At 38.1% G+C, this 19922-nt stretch overlaps 1 protein-coding gene across 3 annotated transcripts in view; it reads left to right on the forward strand.

Annotated features, from left to right (window-relative positions):
- The window catches only part of csmd3b (CUB and Sushi multiple domains 3b), a 463214-nt gene extending 446659 nt beyond the window's left edge, over nt 1-16555 (forward strand). For all 3 annotated transcript variants that reach the window (XM_088090048.1, XM_088090049.1, XM_088090047.1), the window contains 8 exons: nt 2493-2604; nt 2708-2887; nt 5222-5281; nt 7323-7481; nt 8653-8789; nt 9221-9308; nt 11056-11191; nt 11826-16555. In XM_088090048.1, the coding sequence (XP_087946174.1) occupies nt 2493-2604; nt 2708-2887; nt 5222-5281; nt 7323-7481; nt 8653-8789; nt 9221-9308; nt 11056-11191; nt 11826-11985 (1032 nt within the window). In that variant the 3' untranslated portion in view covers nt 11986-16555. The remainder of the gene's footprint in view (nt 1-2492; nt 2605-2707; nt 2888-5221; nt 5282-7322; nt 7482-8652; nt 8790-9220; nt 9309-11055; nt 11192-11825) is intronic.
- The last annotated feature ends 3367 nt before the right edge of the window (nt 16556-19922 follow it).

Consider the following 19922-nt stretch of genomic DNA (forward strand, 5'->3'; position numbering starts at 1 on the left):
GGTTTTGTCCAATTTTTTAATGTTAAAGGGTGCTTTTTCAGGGAGTTCTTTCTTATCTGCTGTAAGGGTTCAAGGACATAAGAAAGCTGTATATTGAGAAGCCCTTTGAAGCTAATTGTGATTTGTGATATTGGGCTATCTACAGGGTTCCCACGGGCATGGAAACCTTATTTGAAAAGAAAACTTATTGAAAAATATTGAAAGTTTTGGAAAAGTTATGTAAATTCGTGAAGTTATGAAGTTGTTACAGTAATCTTCCATGGATAACCTACTATGTAATGTAACATAAAGTCATGTTTATTTTCTAGAGCTGATGATGCAGCATAGCTCTAATATCCATCAGTTTTGTTCACCATCATTTAGGTTTCCCCTTTTTTTTTTTACCTGCATTTCGTCTCTCCTTTCAGGTATGCCCACAAGATGAAATTATGTTTGAACAGAGTTTGAATCTCATATGTTTGAACAAACATTGCACAAGAGAAAATAATGGTTACAGGGACTTGAAAAATCATGAAAACGTTCTGAAGTGTTGTCCATAAAAATGTGTGAGAACCCTATATATAAACAACATTCATTTGGATTGGATTGAATTGAACTGAATCAAATTGAATTGAATCAAATCAAATTTGATCAAAATGATCTGAATTGAATACATGTAATTTCAGACAGAAACGGAGAGGAGAAAGATAGTGGGGGGATAAAATGCAACAGAGATCCCCAGCTATAACCAAACTGGGGAAGTTTTGATTACATCATCAACATATTCAACATCACGGCCATCAGGATGCCCCAAGACTACATTTTTTCCCTTAATTTTGATCCCTTAATTTTAATATTGACAAGATACTCATATGCCTTATATAATTGATTTTATCAGTTAACAGCTGTCTTTCTCTGGTGTATTTGTTCAGTTTTATATATACTTTGAAGGCCTGTCTTGGGACAGGCATTGCAAATTAACTCCAGCTATAAATGCTGTGGCATATGGCATCAGTTTATGATACTTGTCCCGATACGAATAAACATTAAGCTAAAATAATAATTTCTCCAGCCACTTCCCTCTGTAAAAGAGGAAGGGCAGAATTTACAGTCCATGTTCTGTGCAGCTCTGTCTGAGTTGGTCAAAATGAGTGGGCATCTTTGTCAGGCAGCTGTGTGTAGGCTTATTGCTGGTGCTGTGTCATGGCAACAAAGCTACATGCAACTAGTACCCCTCCGCTGCGACTCAGTGAGGAACGCTGCAAACAAAGAGACAATGTTGCTGAAATTACTGAAATGTTGTTAGATAACTACTTGATTTGACAAACTGCTGAAGTCTCATATTTTCTTTGGCTAAAACTTGGAAAACATTTCCAAACAGAATGTAGACTATGGATTTTATTCCCTAATTCTTGAAGTGTAGTTGCATTATGTAGGGATTTCTTCATAGCCTGTGTCGACAGGAGAGAAGAATAATGATTACAGCAAAATATTACTCTTTAAACTTCATCATTGTCTGTAATGTGAGTAATAAGATAGACTTGTAATAAGATAGACTTAATAGACTTCTAAACATGATGAGCAGGTTGGATTGAAATAACTACTATATAGAGAGCCCCATTAATGAGTACTAAAACCCGGATGTTGGTTAACATTTCAGCAACTCTGGTTCTCTTGTGTCGAAGTCCATGGGTTAGAAGCCTGAAAAAAGATCTGTGGTTAATCAGAACCTCAGAGACTTTCACGTTTTGGGTCTACGACATTACGTACTTACATAAACACCCCACACATGAAATTTGAAGCTTTTATGTGTCATAAAAAAGGTGGTTGCTAACAAGTGTCTAAATGAGACGACAAAACATCATCGCGCCGAGCCACACCTAACACAGCTTTACGGCCTTGTTTTGGTGGTTATATCATGCAACCTTAGTGTAGTTCTGTATAGCCTAACATTAACTTTTTACTTCTGGCAATTGCATTTAGGCCTCAAAAATCCTAAAAATAGTTGTTATTTGTGGAGATTATCTTGCTGAACAAAATGTGTGAGTATCATAAATGTTTGTTTGCCACAGAGCTTATTTTCTGCCATGAATCCAATGGTAAAATCTCATTGTCTTTTTGTATAGGGAACCAGGGCAAAGCTAACTTCTACTTCAACCTACAGAAAAGCATTATCACTGGGCCACTCTATTAGTTTCTGTAATATTAAATTCCCGTTTTTATTTTGGTACTTAGAGCAATATTTTCAGGAAAACCGATATTAATTTAAATAGTCATAGTGTACAGTTGCATGCATTTGCACTTGCGTAGTCATTGCACAGTAATCACCTACATTTCTGTTTGTGTTTTATTGTGTGTGGTATTTGTCAAGTATGTGCAACACTTATTCATCTGTTGTAATAACGTGAAGACATCTGTGTATATCAGAAAAGGATAAAACTCATTATCCTTGTCTCTGTTTGAGAGCATGTTTTGGTCTCACTTTCTCACTCTCTCTCTCTCCCTCTCTACAGGTGGGGAGCGTGGTGTCATTTCAGTGCCAGCCAGGTCATTTGATTCAGGGCTCTTCCTCTCGAACCTGCCAGCCTGATCTGACATGGAGCGGAACACAACCTGAGTGCATACGTAGGACACATTCATCCCATCATCTTGTCAAACTTATTGCCCGTCCATCTTCTGCCTGTCAGTACTCTAACTCCAGTGAACAAATGTCTTCTCCGCCCTCCAGCCCATGCCTGTAAGCAGCCTGAGAGCCCGCTCCATGTGGACGTGGTGGGGATGGATCTGCCTGGTTTTGGCTACACCTTGGTGTACAGCTGTCAGCATGGCTACTTCCTGGCGGGAGGTTCTGAGCACAGAGTCTGCAAGAGTGACGGCACTTGGACAGGAAAGATGCCTATATGTCGAGGTAAGAAAATAAATCTTTTCTATACGTGACTGCTACATCATTGAAGATCTTGTCTTGAAAAAAATGAGTGTGAGTGAATAGTGGTTGAGTATGTCTTGCTTAAGGACACTTTGTCAGCACGCATACTGGGGCAAACTGGCCATCTGGAGTAGGGTGAAATTTCCTGGTGGGCTGGTCACTAGTCTGGCAGCCAACAATCCCTTTAAACTGTGATCTAGCTTACAGATCTTGTTAAAATATCTTATGTTATCATCAGGTTACCAAAATGTTTAAGTATTGTGTCTCCTTACATGAAATTCCAGCTTCACTGAAAAAAATTATTTTTGAGGATTGTAAAACTAGGTTGTATTTCTCCTCATACTTTTTGTACCAATTGTTGGAAGAGTAGTGATTTGTATGCTGGTTGTGGTGTAGGAGTCTGAGTGAAATTTCTAGCCCTTTGTTTATTTTTGTTGCTGTTTTGTTTTATTCAAGTCCACCAGTGCTTTCTCGTGATGAATATGTCATCAATGCAGCGCTTGTGATCTTTTGACCCTTTATCTGACTTTGTATATACTCATATAGAATACTTTCCATTAGGGAGCACTTAAACTACATCAATACTTGCCAAAACATTCTCAGCATAATGTCCTTTTTAGTAGCAGCTCTGGAGCTTTCACTCGTGTCACACAATTAGCAGATGGAGCTTGCTTGGCTGCAAATGGAATTGTTGATGTTTAAATTTCCGCTTTTCTGAGCACTTGAAGGACTTCTCGTCCATGTTGGCTTGAAAGTGGAGATTGAAATTGCCCTCCTGGCCTTGGAAAGAGTTGTAGACAAAACAATTTCTCCCCACAAGGTCAATTTTGTAGCTCCTCTGTTGTATCACAGAAATGTTTGTCAACACTGTTGCAAATAGCAAGGTGTACAGTCCCCGAGATGTACATGTTGATTTTTGTTTTTTTTTTTTTTTTAAAGTTGAGCTTTTGTCTTATTCATTAGGAAAAGCTAACAGATGAAGTTGTGGACCTACCTCTGTGCAAGATAAAAACTGCAAGCTGCAACTTTGCAGTCATTCCACCGAGGCCGTGACCCTTTTGACCCCACGCGGCCTTTAAAATTGGTGGACTCTCTGATCCAATTTGAGATGGAGGACAAATACCCTCTGACTTTGCTTGCCTTGACTTTTTGGCAACAATGGTTGCATCTTGAAGTGATGATAGAAGCTGCCCTGAATGGTCAAACTCAAAGTGTCTTAAGGCTGCTTTTAAAAGGATCCAATATGCGTGACAATTATTGGTCATGCACTGTATTTGCATTCCCTACAAATAACCATTGAAGAGGCTCATTTTGAGTGACCCTTGCTAACACACTTGTCACTCAAGCGCATGTGTCAGTAATAGTTACCAACACTGCATTCTGATTTGGTTATATTAAGTGCACTCTCTTCTGCATAGTGTCTTAAGCAGTGGTGGAAAAGGTATTAACATCCTTTACTTTAGTAAAAGTATGAATACAACACTGTGAAAATACCCTTTTACAAGTAAAAATCCTGCATTGAAATTTTTACTTAAGTAACAGTTAGTAAATATATTCTGGAAAAAAATACTTAAAGTATTAAAAGTAAAAGTATTAAAAGTAAAAGTACCCAATGCAGAAAAATCCAAATGGAAAACCCCAAACAAACAAATCACCCCAAAAACTCAATTTGTTAAAACAACAACCCAGACCCCCAAACTCAAAATTATTGAAAAACAATAGAAAAACACCCTAAAACTCAAAAGTATTTACACTACACTATACTATATATATAAACAAACTTAAAATTATTTTTTAAAGGAAAAAAATCACCCACATAACTTAAAATTAGTAAAAGAATGTTCATCAAAATAGTTGGCAATTATTTTTTTGTCAACTGACTGACTGATTAATCAACTAATCATTGTAGCTGTACTTTTGTAAACAGGTAATTTAATTTCAAACAAAACATTATATTTTATAAACTCATCATTTTTTATGCAAAAGCATTAATCTGTAAAGTAATAAAGTTTTCAGATAATGTAGTAAAGTTAAAAGTACAATATGTTTTAAATATAACAGTATAAAGTGACATGAAAAGAAAAGACTCAAGTAAAGTACAAGTACCTCAACTTTGTACTTTAGCACAGTATTTGAGTGAATGTACTTAGATACATTTCACCACTTGTCCTAAGATATCAGCTGATGGACCGATAAGTTAAACAAGAGGCAAACCAAAACCTCTTAATATCTGTTCATACTATGTCCCTGCAGCTCTCCTCATGTGTTTTAATGGGACATTATCTTTCACTGTCTGTCTCTCTTGTGTGTGTGTAGCTGGAGAGAAGAAGAAACCTGTGAAACCAGCAACAGGAACTCCCAGCCCCAAACTAAACGGTCAGTTCTATTACAGTCTTTTCCAATAATCCAATGTGTTATTTCCATCATATTTCTAAATAATTTGGTGAATTAACTTCGGTGATGTTCTGCTTCTCTCTGTGCTTTGTTTAGCTCTCTATTTTTCAGATCTGCTCTGTTTTGTTGTGTCTTATGCTGTTGTAATTGAATAACTCTTTGAGTCACGTTACATGAAGGGGCTTCTATGGCAACTGTACTGTACGCACAAGGTCCTATAATTATTTGCAGTCAATCTACTGACAGATTCTGTGAATGTTAATGCACCACATATATACTACATATACTACATATATACTATGTAGTATACACATATATACTATATACTACAGTATATTTAGCGTTATAAGCAACCCCAACTTCTATTTGCTTACTTTTTTTTTTTACAATACGTTTATTAGAACTTCTCAGTAACACTTTCTATGGAGATAACATCTGCAATGCATTATGGGGGTATTCGTAGTGAATTATAATGCATTCGAAATGCTTTATGACTACACTCATGAACTCATATAATGCTTTATGTTGCACTATATCAACAATGATAAGACATTATTAAGATGTGACGTATAATGAATTTTAAGTATCAAGTGTCTTATGGATGTTCTTGACTAGTTCTAAACTAAAGGACAATTGATAGGGCTTATGATGCATTTTAAATACCAACAGACACCTATACACACACATCAACAATCACCTGTAGTAAGGACTAATGGTATGCTATAACAGTCCATGCAATATCATAAGTATCATTGTATATTTTATGAAAAGTGAGGTATGAATGCATTTATAATAATGTATGCTTTATCATTAAGTTTAATTTTTAGTGTTAAGTAAATCGTAATGCGTTTTCATTATAAGAATCTATGCTGCGTCATACATGATTAATGCTTACAATACACTAGAATACTTGCCTGAGGTTTTAGTCACACAATCAAGTATAAATAAATAAATATATAAATATACATATATACATATACATATACACACACACACACACACATATATATATATATACTGGGACTATAAATATATAAATATATAAATATATATATATATATATACTGGGACTGAATATATAAAATGAGAAAGTTTATGACCCAGCCACCATGTTGACAATGTCCAGAGAAACCCAAGTACTGCCCACCAGCTGGAGCAGACGTCATTTTGCAGCTAAATAGTACACTAAATTACCCTTATGAAAACATTTGAGGCGAAGAATAGGCAATGCAGTAACAGAGTCTTGATTCATATTTGATAAGTGCTTCCTACTTTGGCAGTTTGACCACAGTTCACTAGCTGACACGATGGGCAGATTTTTTCACAGATTATCTGCTTCATAGTGTAGGGATGGAGTGACAGTTCCAGGAAATATAACAAAAAGTTATTTTCATAAAAGTTACCAACTGTAGCTTTAACTAAACTTATAACCTCTAAGCCCTCACTGATTGCACTTTTTAGACTAAACCTTGTCAGACAACAAAAAATAAGCAGTTGAAGGTGGTGTCAGTAACTCTGGAGAAAGATTGTTGATATTTCAACACCTAAACAAATAAATCATGTGCCTGATTTATTGTCCCTTCCGCTTCCGCTGCCTCTCTCTTTCTATATCCACGGCCTTTCCTCTGACCTGTGCACCAGCACAAACGCCCCCTGTTGCCAATTGGCTGAAATAGTGTTATGTGCCAAGGTCGGATCCACTTTGTCTGTCTCCCATTTACAGAGTCAGGGCTGTGTGTGAGCACTTGACTTGAGCTAGCAGACCATGTGTACATGTTCTCTGAATTTGACAAAATGTGTATTGGATTAAAATCACTGAGTGCACCTTTAAGCGGCTGATTCTCTTTTGTTCATGCACATTCAGATATCATATCATCTGTTGTAAGTGAGTGGTGTAAGTTGTGACCATTTTTCGAGTTTTGAGATTGTTGACTATATTGAAAAGCTATAAAAATGTTATCTGTTATATGACATCATGTTATTTCTACTAATCTGTTTTCTTCTTTTTGTTTCTCTTATATAGTTCCAGATGATGTCTTTGCTCCTAACTACATATGGAAAGGTTCCTATAATTACCGTGGGAGGAAGCAGCCTATGACACTGAGCATCACCAGCTTCAACTCCACAACAGGGAGAGTCAATGTTTCCCTTAGCAACGGCAACATGGAGCTGCTCCTATCAGGCATGTTAAAATATGCATACTGTACATATACAGTACAGTATATGTGACTTTACATGGCAGCACATGTCACAGTCACACTGTGTGTCATCATTCTTCTACAGTACATTTGTAAAACACTAAATAAACTCCTGCTGTTCTGTTTATTATGGAGCTCCTACCGTCGGCACATTCAGTGAGAGTCTTTGAATCATTGTTTCTTTTCTAGTGGTGTCTAGATTTCACTACTTTCCTGGAGCTACTTTGCTTCTTTTTTAATGTCATTACTATATTTCCCCCACAAAAATCACACAAGCACTTATTCACACACAGACCTCCCAGGGTCCCACAACAGCGTCAGCAGGGGGTTAAGACCCTATTAAAACACAAATCCTGTTGAAGCTAGAATTGCTTCCTGGAGTTAGCAGAGAGCATAAACACCACATCACAAAACCATGCACATATCAAACTTTTACCATGCATCTGTGGACTTAAAGAAGCAGCTTTACTGTAGATCAATAACAGCTAAAGCTGCACTCGCAGGCACCGAAAGGCCAGGGCCCGGTGGCATTCAACTTGATTATTTTTTTTCCTTTTAACATTTCTTTTAAGATGTCAGGTTTTACTGACCTGAGCACATACTTATTGGAGTAGTTCAACATTTTAGAAATGCACATCTTTTCTCTCTTCCTGAGAGTCAAATAAGAAGACGATATCAATCTTAGGTCAGCGCATTAAGTGGGACGCTGGAGTGAGGAGGTGTTCAACCAAACTGAGCATAAAGCAAAGCCTTTTTACACAGAGATTAAGCCATAGGGCCACTACGAAGTACATTGCTGCCTTGCATTTACACAGAATAGAACAACAGCGCCATCATGTTACTCCAGTGTGTGTTTTTAGAGAACATGCTGGCATCGTGGAAGCAAAAGGGGCATGATTTGTGTATAACACAACAGTGTCTGCCTCTAGTGTGACATATAAAGTACATATCAGCAGCACTTTCTAGACAATTACAATGGCATAACATGACAATGACAGTCATTTACATTCTGATTACTTTATTGTTTGATAGACATGATTTAAGCATCTTGCTGATGCACTAAGGGGGAAAAGACAAAAATGCACACATGCATTATATTCAGATGTTTTTTTCTCTGTTATATTGCAAACCAGTTGTGTATTTTGTCCTCTCTAGGAGTATACAAGGCTTCTGAGGCCAGGCTGTTACTGCTGATGTACCAGGTGAACTATGCCAACCAGGGAAACCAGCTCAAAGATTCAGCCATCTCTCCAGCCAAAATCATAGATGACTCCTGGACCATGGATGGATTTGTAAGTCTCAGTGGATACAGAGCAATATACTTAATTAGATTTAGCTGAGCGGGATTAAATTAGAGAGGTTAAAACAAAGTGTCACATAAGAAATGCTTCTTATTTTAGTTGATCAAAATTACAAGATGGACAGTTTTCATGTGCTAACCTCTTTTTGTTAAGGCAATTTAATACAGCACAGTGAAACATTTCATTCAGGTCATTCAGAGTGAAATATTTTTCACTGCTCTTAACTTGGCATGGTGTTTAAGCAAAGCTAAGGGTATTTGTCAGTCAGATTTTTACATTAATAATCTAACTCAGAAATATGTCTTGAATTTATTGGTTTCTGTGTTACACAAATACAAAATGTAACCAGTCTTCCTATCATATTTCTATACCTGTCCCATGTTTTTATCCTTTTCTTTGTCATCTCCTCTCTTCCTCTTCAGGTATCGGCAGAACCTGATGGTTCTAGTTACGTATTCCAGGGTTTCATTCAGGGAAAAGACTACGGACAATTTGGACTGCAAAGACTGGGTAACTCTCTCTCAGGTTTAATATCAGCATCACATAATCGATGGGTTTCTTAAAAGTCAATTAGGACTATACTTTTTTTTTTTTAAATCGTATGGACTCCCTGCAAGAACCTCACTAACCCCACAAGTGATCAGGGAGCTTTTCTATGCCGGCAACAGTGACCTTATTGCAAGTGCTGGATCAGCCTTGCAGTGGACACATATTCACAAAGAGCAAAAGCTGGCAGACATCTCCATTAAATAGAGCTGAAAGCTGCTCCTCACTTTAAGTTATCAGCAACTGATCTGCAGTAACGCCAAAACAGACTGGCCAAAAACATTTTGGGTATAACAACAAATTTAACAAGATCTGACCGCTTCTTCAGTCCATGGACATTCTGCAAGTGTTAAAAAAACGTAATACTTCAGCATCCACTGTTGCACCTGCTTTGGTAATAAATGCAAATCCTGTGTAGGCCTTGACAGTTACCAGCATCACTTCCACGCATACCGCACAGTACTTCTTTAACTAGTAACACTGAAAGTGGCACTTGACTTAACTCTGAAGTTAACCCTTTGAAACCTGGAGCAACATCACTTTCCTTGTGCTGCCCAGACACCTTTGACAAGTATTTAAACCTTTGAACCCTGAGCAAATTGGTGCCGTTTCTTTCTAAAACATGGGATAAAAGGCCCTGAGCAACTTGGTAATAGACGTTTCATAAACTGCAAGAAATTAGTAGATTTAGAAAATTTTTTTAATAAGCTGGGGACAAATGTCTAGATGAAAAAAGAAAGAAGCTAGGGAAAAACTGCATTTTCATTGACATAGTTACATATTTAAAATTGTGTCACAAAATTATTATAATTCTGTAAGCACTTCTTTCTTTTTCAAGTAATTTTCTTATACTTTTTACTAATTTCATGCTAAATTTTGGGCCAATTCTTTTTTGTTGCTCATTGTCTTCTTCCCAAGATTTGAAAGAAATCAAGCCAATTGCTTAGGTTTCAAAGGGTGAAAAGAACACTTAACTCCCCACATGATCATTTGTAAGTCACTCATCCCATGTTACTGTGAATTCACGAAGACAAGAATCCAAAAGCAGAGAACATCCTTGATGAACTTCAGTCATAAACATGGGTTTAACAACCGAAAAACTACACCAAAATATCTGTTTAAAAACTCTCTTACAACGAGTATAATCCAAGTCCCATTTATCCAGTCGTATACTCAGTTCTTCCTTAGCAGACAGCCCTTTCTGACAAGAAACTAAACGGAAAATGAAAATCAAGGTTCTCTTCAGAGCCAGACTCCACTCCCAAAAAACAAATATGCCTTGCTTCTTACAAGAGCTGCTGGACTATTGCTTCCTCAATCAGGTATTGGATAGTATTATTGTGTGACTTAGGTGTTTTGAGGGGTTAGTTGGATTTCACTTTTGGTTCAGTTCCCTGTTGTTGACTGTCTGTTTGGGAAGTACTGAGCATAAGACTGGATAAATGAGACTCTGGGATTATACTGAATGAGTTGTGTATACAAATGTTTTGATATAATATTGCAGTATTTAAAGGCTAACCTGTTATTTGGATTCCTAGTTCACCAGAGCCATACAAGAAAAACAGTTTTATTCACAAATTTTAATATAACACAGCGTGTTAAATGGGTCGATATACAAATAGTCATTTTTGGTATGACGCATTCCTTGAAGCAAGTCATAAATAATTACAATGAAGTAAATAATTACAATGCATCTCCTTGTATGTCGCAGGTCTGAACATGTCGGAGAGTCAGAACTCGCCTCCCCCTCAGCTTGGTACCAACAGCAGCTCTGTGGCTATCGCTATTCTGGTGCCTTTCTTCGCTCTAATATTCACTGGCTTTGGCTTCTATCTTTACAAACAAAGGTAAGTGCTGAAAAAAAAGTCACTTTTAAGTGTCTTTCTGTTCAATTTCAGCAGAAGAAAAGAATACGTTCCTGTCACTGCATTGATAGTTCACCTCTGTTTTTTTTTTTATTTTTTTTTTTTATTATTGTCATACAGCAATGTTAAATGACATTATTAACATTTTAAGAAGCTGTCTGCCTCATGAAAACAGGAGCTGCATCAGTGCTCTGGTTGTTGAGGTGCAGAGAGAAAGTCAAGTCATTGTCTGTTGCAAAACTCTGCCGCACAACAACTCTGGTTAGGAAGTGTTAAATTTGATTTTTCCGAGATATGATTTAAGCACAATTGACTGGTGTTCACATTGTTAACAGATGCAAATAACTTCTGTTCTGCTGTTAATATCTCAAGAAAAAGCTTGCTGAAGGAATTAGTTTTGGATGGGCTGATTGGAATCTCACTAGGCTTCCTAAAGAGCACAACACTCTCTCTAATCCTACTTAAAGCTTGTTTACTATGTCTCTTCTCCCAAGACTGCATTCACTATTGTACACTGGCTACGCATTTATGTAAATATTAATAGGCAATTAGAACTATTTTACCACTCTAATGTTGTATTTATATGTTCTTAACTGTTGTTTTTGCTTTTCCACAGAACAACACCAAAAACACAGTACACAGGCTGCTCAGTCCATGAAAACAACAACGGCCAGGCTGCCTTTGAGAACCCCATGTACAACACCAATGCCAAGGCTGTGGAGGGGAAGGCTGTTAGATTCGATCCGAATCTAAATACTGTCTGCACCATGGTCTGAGGATTGATTATCCTCACTTGAACTCAATGACTAAGATATCTAATGGGACCACAATTGGCGCGAGGCTGTGGAGGGGAAAAGCCGTGTGCTTCGACTCAAACCTCGCCGTCGGCAACACGGTCGAAACATTGATTACTAAAGACCTTCAGTCCCAGTTCAGAAACCTAAGCTCCCCAAGCAGAGGGAAAACTGTCCACTTGAAACCAAAATCTGGAGTTGGTTCCTAAAAGCATTTTGTATCTGCAGGTGAAATTTAAACAAATGTGAAGACAAGGTTGTCTGTGACCTTTGACGGATGCAACACGGACCGTGAGCCCACAGTGAGATGTGACTTCAAGTGAAAGAAAAGGATGCAACCCAATGGAAAACTATACCAATTATTATATCCATCTCTAACCGCAAGACTCAGCTGGTCATGGATATTTTATCATTTCACCCAGAAATTTATACTTAGACCTCTTATTTAACCCCGCTCACTGTCTCTAATAACAGTAGTAATGATTAAGCCATGACCTGCTCATCGGTTATCCTGATATGTCATCACAACCCAATGCTGAGTTTTGTATTTCACACAGAGCTTCGGAGAGAAGGACCTGCTCTCCTTGCCCGGTGAGAGGGAGAGCACATCATCAGTGCTCTCGGCCATGGTTATACATCATGGAGATAAACTGCACTACAAAAATGGGTTGATTTCATTTGTACCACGTTGTCTCCCCAGCTGTGCTGAGCAAATCCGCACTGTGAGGATCACAGAAGAAAAATGGTCACAGATGGGGAAGTGTGACACCCAGAGGATGATGTCACAGAAGACACTGTGAAGCAAAAAGAACTGTTTCTAAATATCTGGGTTCAAAACTGACAGTAGAAGACGCTGTCACCAGCAGACCATTAGTTGTGAATAGGAGCCTATTTCTAAAACGACCACGGAATACAACACCCTAACATCCAGGACAGGACATCCTCCTGTCTCAGTGTCAACCAGAGGCTGGTACAACCAGTCCCTTGTCCTTTACTATGACTCTTAAATGGCTAATGCTAGCAGACAGTAGCAAAAGTTGCTTTGGAAAGAGACTAACTCCTAAGCAAAGGATAAGGGCAGCCCTAGAGACGGAGCTATAATCCTAACTGAACTGGGATTAGAGCAAAGCAAAAACTAAAAGGAGTCTAAAGGGGGGCCAGCGCTAATAGAAGAGATGAGAAGAGACTGACTCATCTAATGGATAAACTGCTCCTTCACATCCAGTGGATAAGAGAGGGGGGCCGAGGAGACAGAGACAACCCCTAAGTGAACTGGAAGTGGACTAAGGGAGTCATCAGGAGAAAAGATGAGATCTTAAAATCCTAACACAGCCAATCAGAGCCTGTCTAACCTGGAATCAACCGCTGAGAGAGGTCAGCCTCGCCTCTACATAATGAATCAGATCAGACAGAATATGGCCTTGAGGAGAGATGTTCCTGATCCTGTGAATTTCAAATGGATTCTGATGAGAACAACGCTGAATGGATACAGAGGACTCTGATGGACTAACAAAGACAAAGACTTTAAGAAACAGAGAAAGCTCTGGCACTAAAGCACATTTTACAGGAACACTACCTGTCTACCCACTGAGAGACGGACTAACACAGGACAGAGAGAAAGGTTAGAGAGTGACAGCAAGAGTGACAGACAGAAAAGATGACAGGTACACACTTACACAAATCTGTAGAGACAGAAAGACAGATGGTATTAAGAGTTGGACACACAAGGAGATAGACGGGTTGAAGACAAGCAGGGTCTCAAGACTGTTGCAGACCATCGTCCATTACTCCACAGACAGATTTAAGGTTTAATCACAGATTAACAGGCTTATAGACAGACAGAGACGGGCTGATCGACAGGAGACACAGACAGACAGGCTAAAAGAAAGACAAACAGGGTTGTAGCCCTACGATTGTGGACACAGCTCCACTGTAATTCTGCACTCTGCGAGTGCTTATCTTCTTTCTTTGTTATTGCTGCAGAATCTTCTGATCTGTAAATCTATTGCATATATATTCGGGAGCATTCACCACCTATATTTTTGTGCTATATATTTACCACGGGGGGGGGGCGGGCGACTGGGAAAAGACAGATTATAGCAGAGAGTTTTTAGAATAAAAAAAGAAATAAATATCAGATTAAAAGATATTACAACTATGTGCTGTTCACAGAAGTCACACGGTATTTTGGTTCCTTTGTAACATGAAATTGGTTCATTTTAATTTCCTGTGTAACGTGAAGTTTCTCTCACCATCACTGTCTTTTCCCACTGAGGCAATCATGAGTGTCAGTGGTGTTGTTGTTGTCTTATTGTTGAGATGCAAGGTTGGCCAGCAACAATCATGCTCTTTAAAGTTAATGTGTGATTGCAGATGGCAGATTTGTAAACCATTTACAGATGGAGTTTGAGCTACGGCCGTTTTATTTGTCCCCTTTACTAGATAGAACTCCTGACTGCTATAAGTACATACTGTACGTGTCCTCCATAATAGCCGTCATTACACCACATTTCAACGATCTGCTGGAATAACGGCATTGTTTAATAATCCAACTGACGATGTGATGCCACAGAAATTTGCACATTAAAACCCTGATTTCAGAGATGTCAACAAACATCCCACCTCTCAGTCCAACCAACTCTTGATTACACATGGCCAACATGTTGTCTAGCTCTGACTCTGGTTAAGTTTCCCATCATCACACACAAGGTCAAGGTAAAAGAAGAAGCATGAAAATAATATTATTAATAATGTTAATTGCTGGTGAACTGCCCAACATGTTGTGTGTGGATGATGGTCTATGTAGAAAATGTTTCGACCCACTTTTTGTGTTTGTATTTTTTCGTCGTACATTTTAGGATGTTTTCAGTCTGTTTGTTTGTGAAGTATTACTGAAATTACGATCTAATTTAGCAGAAAAAATATACAGATTTTAACCTTGTTTGTTCATAAAACTTAAAAGAAGAGATATGTAAATCCTAAATTATCATCACCAGAAGCTCACCTCCAGGTTTCATATCACCGAGTCTTGCTTTTGAAGTTTCTCCCTGTGTTAATCTGAGATCACATGAATTCTGTTTCAGGCTCTTTTAAAAAAAAACTTTTGTTAAGATTTAATTTGCTCTTGTACTGAAATCCACATTGATTATAAATTGGTGCACATTATTTTCAAGCCTTTAATCTTAGCTTTTAAAAACAAAGTTTGTACTACCTTTGGCACTTCCCGAGTATTGCACAGTAGATTTGAATCACAGTGTTTTGCTTGTGTACTTTTCAAAAGGCTTTAAATGTCATTTAATCCCAAAACACTGAAACTTTAAGATGAAAAGAATTTGGGAGAATATCTTAAGATTTCATGCTGACAATAGAGTAAATCCAAACACATAATCGAGGCCATTGAGATTCAATTTTTTTCCCCTCACTTTTATTTCGTGAACATGTAGCCTTAAGATCTCAGCTCAGTGTTGCTTGGCTGGTAGCCATTTGTCAGACAAGATCTACCACCTACTCTATTCAATATTGTACAGCTGGCAACCTTAAGTGTATTTAGCTCCTGTTAGCCACTGGAGGCTGTTGTTGCACATGTTTTGGCCTTTCTGATGGTTTCATGTGCTGAGAGAAGATGTTTGATTTAGTGTGAAATCATGCATAACATCAATATGTCATACTCTAAGAGTTGGGCCTAAAAAAGTGCACCATGCACCGCACCTATATTAATTGGTCCCAATATGACAGGATTACATGTTCTAGTGAGCATGAGTCACTGTTTTTCAGCTCCGGTACCCATTTGAGGAAAAAGAGAAATACTTTTCTGTTTTGAAGAGCCTGGCTTAAAGGTTTAAAACTGAAGTCAGTGAGTTTGGGTCCCACACATGATGAATACCGGTTGTTTTTAATGAGTCTGGGTGTCAGGGTGAGCAAAAACATCGACTTTGCTTTTAGAACCCCTGCTGTCGTGACCACAGGCGCCAACTGCAACCGGCTGACAGAAAACTCCTTTTAAAGTCATTACTGATTTAAAAGCAACGGTGGCTGCGGCTTCCTTGTTTATCACTGCTGCGACTGTCCCGCACTGCATCGCTATGGTGACATTGTTTCTTATTACAGTTTGGATTGATTGTCGCTGCTGTCGTTGTTGTTGTTGCTGTTGTTGTTGTTTTTTTCGGTATGGATCTGACACAGTGCCTACCAAAAACCATGGGACCCTCCCTGTCATCTGCACACACACTTACATACATGCATACAAACACACACCTGCTCCAGCGCTCCCCTTCATCAGAAGTCATTTTTTTCTAAGCTTCAGTCTATTTTGCCACAAGCTTTTCCTACTGACTGACCGCAATAAGACCCATGTGATTTGAAAGACTTAAAGCTGTTCCTGCCCGGGGACATTGGAAATATTCACCATTTGAAAAAAAAAAAAGATGAAATATAGAATAAAAAAGTGTTTTGTACAGAAATATATTTTTATGATGAAATTATTTGTAAAATGTATGAATCTATTATGTAAATTTTCAATGCAATGTAAGATTAAAAAAGGCTAATTGCTTTTGTAAAAAAAAAAAGTGTCTTCTTTTGCTGTCTTTTGACTTCCTGTAAACTGAAATGTTGCGTCTAACTTAAAGGTCGACTGTGTAGGATGTATTGGCAGTCAGTGGTGAGACCGCAGATTGTAACCAACTGAAACTTTTGTGTGAGCCAAACAGGATGAGAAACATGAAAATGCAAATGGCCCAAATGAAGCCAGTGTTTGGTTTGTTCATTCCAGGCCACTGTAGAAACAACATGGTGGACTCCCAGGAAGAGGACCTGCTCCATATGCAAATTTAAGCATAGCACCTTAGTTTCAGGTGATTAATGAAAACATAGATAAGATTATCATGCTGAACCAAACATGTGAGTATCATAAATGTTTGTTTACCACAGAGCTCATTTTCTGCAATGATCCAAAATCCAATGGGAAAATCCCATAGGCTTTTCAAGGAGGAAATCAGGGTGGCATTAGCATCTGGGTTGGCATACAGAAAAACGTCATCCCAGGGGGACTCTGTGGGGACTGACTGGCTTCTGGAACCAGCATCAAGTGGCCATTCAAAGAAGTGCAGTGTTTTGGCACTTAGTGTTAGCTTTCATTTTCCAGCCCTGGATGCTGCTGCTTGTTCGCAACAGGTCACCAAAACCTTATAAAACACCTTCACATATTATCATTTTTGAGGAAGGCACACCATCGTGCAAGCTCCAGATTATAGATATATTTAGTAAATTTACTCACAGAATGAGAAATTTAAAAAGTTGTGAGTGGAAAACTAAGTTTCAAAGTCATGGATTGCCTAGAAGGGGAAATCCTGCAGGCACAAAGAGTATAGAAATATATTTAAATGCAGTGTAGCTATCTCACCTTGAGATGAACTCTCTAAACTGCTTCCATTCATTCAAGTCCTTATCACTGGGAATGCAACATTATTTTTGTTGCACTTCTGACTGCTGGTCTCGTGTTCTGCAACAGAAGCAGGTAATAGGAAAGAAAAATTCAGTTGCTGAGATGTTTTGTAGCTTTGAGGTTTTTCCAAGCACAACTGCAAAACCATCACTGGAATCCACATTGTACATTTATAGACAGAATGATTTCGTCTGATGTGGAACTGGTAAAAGTGAAGGAATCAAACAGAGCAGGTCAACCTTTACAACTACCCACAAGCCCTGAGCGTTAAGTTCAGACAGGCATTGTTATTACACTGGGAAATGAGACATGCAAGCTGAAGATAAAGCGCTTTGAATTTATCAGCTTAGTTGCTGTCATTGGTGGCCTGAAAAGACACTGGTAACTTTCTGACCCACCAGCTACAGGTTTTAGGTGACAATTAAAATGGAATATTTTGCATTTTCTGTCACTGGTACATAAAATTTGATGACCTGCTTATATCTTAAGCAATCTCTAAATGGCTCCACAGGTGCTTGATCACCACAAATAATAGATTGCAATGCTGAATACACATTTTCAACAGCGTAAAAATGCTAAACAAGACACATTTTCATACATACATTAATGAAAAGTGCTTCTGGCTTCTGTCTGTTTATACTGATGTTAATGTTCTGAGCCTGCCTGGTAGCTCCGCAAATGATGCATTAGGTCAAACAGGCAATGCATAATTAAATCCTGGACTACCATTAAAAAAAAAAAAAAGTAAGCCAGGGGCTGTTCAGGTTTTCCTTTAAGAAGAGCAATAATGCTCTTTAGTCAGCGAGTCAGTTTAATACCTGTCAGCTTTTCTCTTTCACCTTTGAAACATATAATTTCCTGTAAATGCATGCATGCATGATTCCCTGTACATATGCTACTTGGTGCTGAGAGATAATCACTGACATATAACTGTGCACAAGATGTGATCACTGGCTGTTGAGGAGTTTGAGAAGACCAGGCAGCAAAAAGTTTCTTCACAAAATAGTTAGAGCCCTTTATGACTTTTACTGACCTCTGTTGGTGACCAGTAGGAATAGCATCAACACGAACTAAACTTTTCTGCTGCTGTGTAAGTCCCTGAAAGAGTTCTATCCCTCATGCCTCCTTCAGTGATGACTGCCCTGTGTCACAATATGGCTGACTATGGGGTGATTTTACTTCAAGTTCAATTAAGACACCTTGCCACCTTAGAATAATAAGGTTCTAATAATAAGCTTCAAAGGTTTTTCATTCAAAATAGCAAAACTGACATGAACTCAATTTGTTTAAAAAAAGTCCAAAAATGCATATGCATATATATATATATATTAGTGCTGGGCATAGATTAATTTTTTTAATCTAGATTAATCTCACTGCAATCCTGTAGTTAATCTAGATTAATCTAGATTAAAATGATAGATTTGAATTTTGCCAAAGACATTCAAAATAATATCTATCTATCTAAATGATGAAAATGCATCACAAAATGCTTGAGAAAGCTGTTCTACTATAATATTTGGTAAAGAAAAATAATGTTCCATAAGATTTACTTTGGTGTTTAACTTTTTTTTATTTTGTTAAACACAGACATTTAGGAACACAGGTTCTGTCTCCATGTGGAAAAAGCTTTTTCCTCCTAACTGGAATGAACAGCAGAGGGCGCAGCCTCTGATAACATGACCCTAACTGAACTGTGGGCCTACATTAGAGGTCATGAAGAAGACCATTAACGGTCAGCAGCTTTGTGACACGGCTTGAGCCTAATCACTCCAGTCACTCAGGCAGACCAGCTTCCGCCTTGTTCACGCCCCCTCCGCGTAATTCGACCAGGTATACATCCGCGCTTAAACAACAAAGTGAAATTGGTGCCTTGCTCACTGTATAGACCCAACTTAGTGAATAGTTTATCGCGCGATAATTTCCTTATCGCGCGATAAGAATCCCGCGTTAACGCAGCACGTTAACGCCGTTAACGGCCCAGCACTAATATATATATATCTTTTGATCACATCTTCATCAACATAAACCAAAGCCCTGAAAGTGCCCAAAAAATAAATAAATAAAACATCAATTTCTTTACAATTAAACCTCATCTTCATATGAATAAGAGACGTAATGCAATCTAAATGTCCACAATAGCTACTAAATGCACCTGTGGTGTTTTGTTGTTGTTTCTATGGCCAGTGGCAGTGAAGAAGAAGAAGTAAATTGGACATGCACTTGTAGCGCCTTTCTATTTTTTTTTTCTTTGATTGTCATCATTAATGTATCATCAATGTAAATCTTTAGAAAAATCCTCTTAAATGTGAAGTTGATATTATCGGTAGAAATATTAAAAGTTCATGTTTTGGTTCTGTCAGAATATGATAGTTACTAAGGAGGGATTAAAAGTGAAAAGTTATAACAGCACACTCTTTCCCCTTGTTATATTAATGACTTTCCACCTCGCCCTGTAATGACGTCACAGACGCGACGGCAG

This window comes from Plectropomus leopardus, chromosome 17 (assembly GCF_026936395.1).
Source record: "Plectropomus leopardus strain MGB_pleo_1.0 chromosome 17, ASM2693639v1, whole genome shotgun sequence".
NCBI classification, from domain to species: domain Eukaryota; kingdom Metazoa; phylum Chordata; class Actinopteri; order Perciformes; family Serranidae; genus Plectropomus; species Plectropomus leopardus.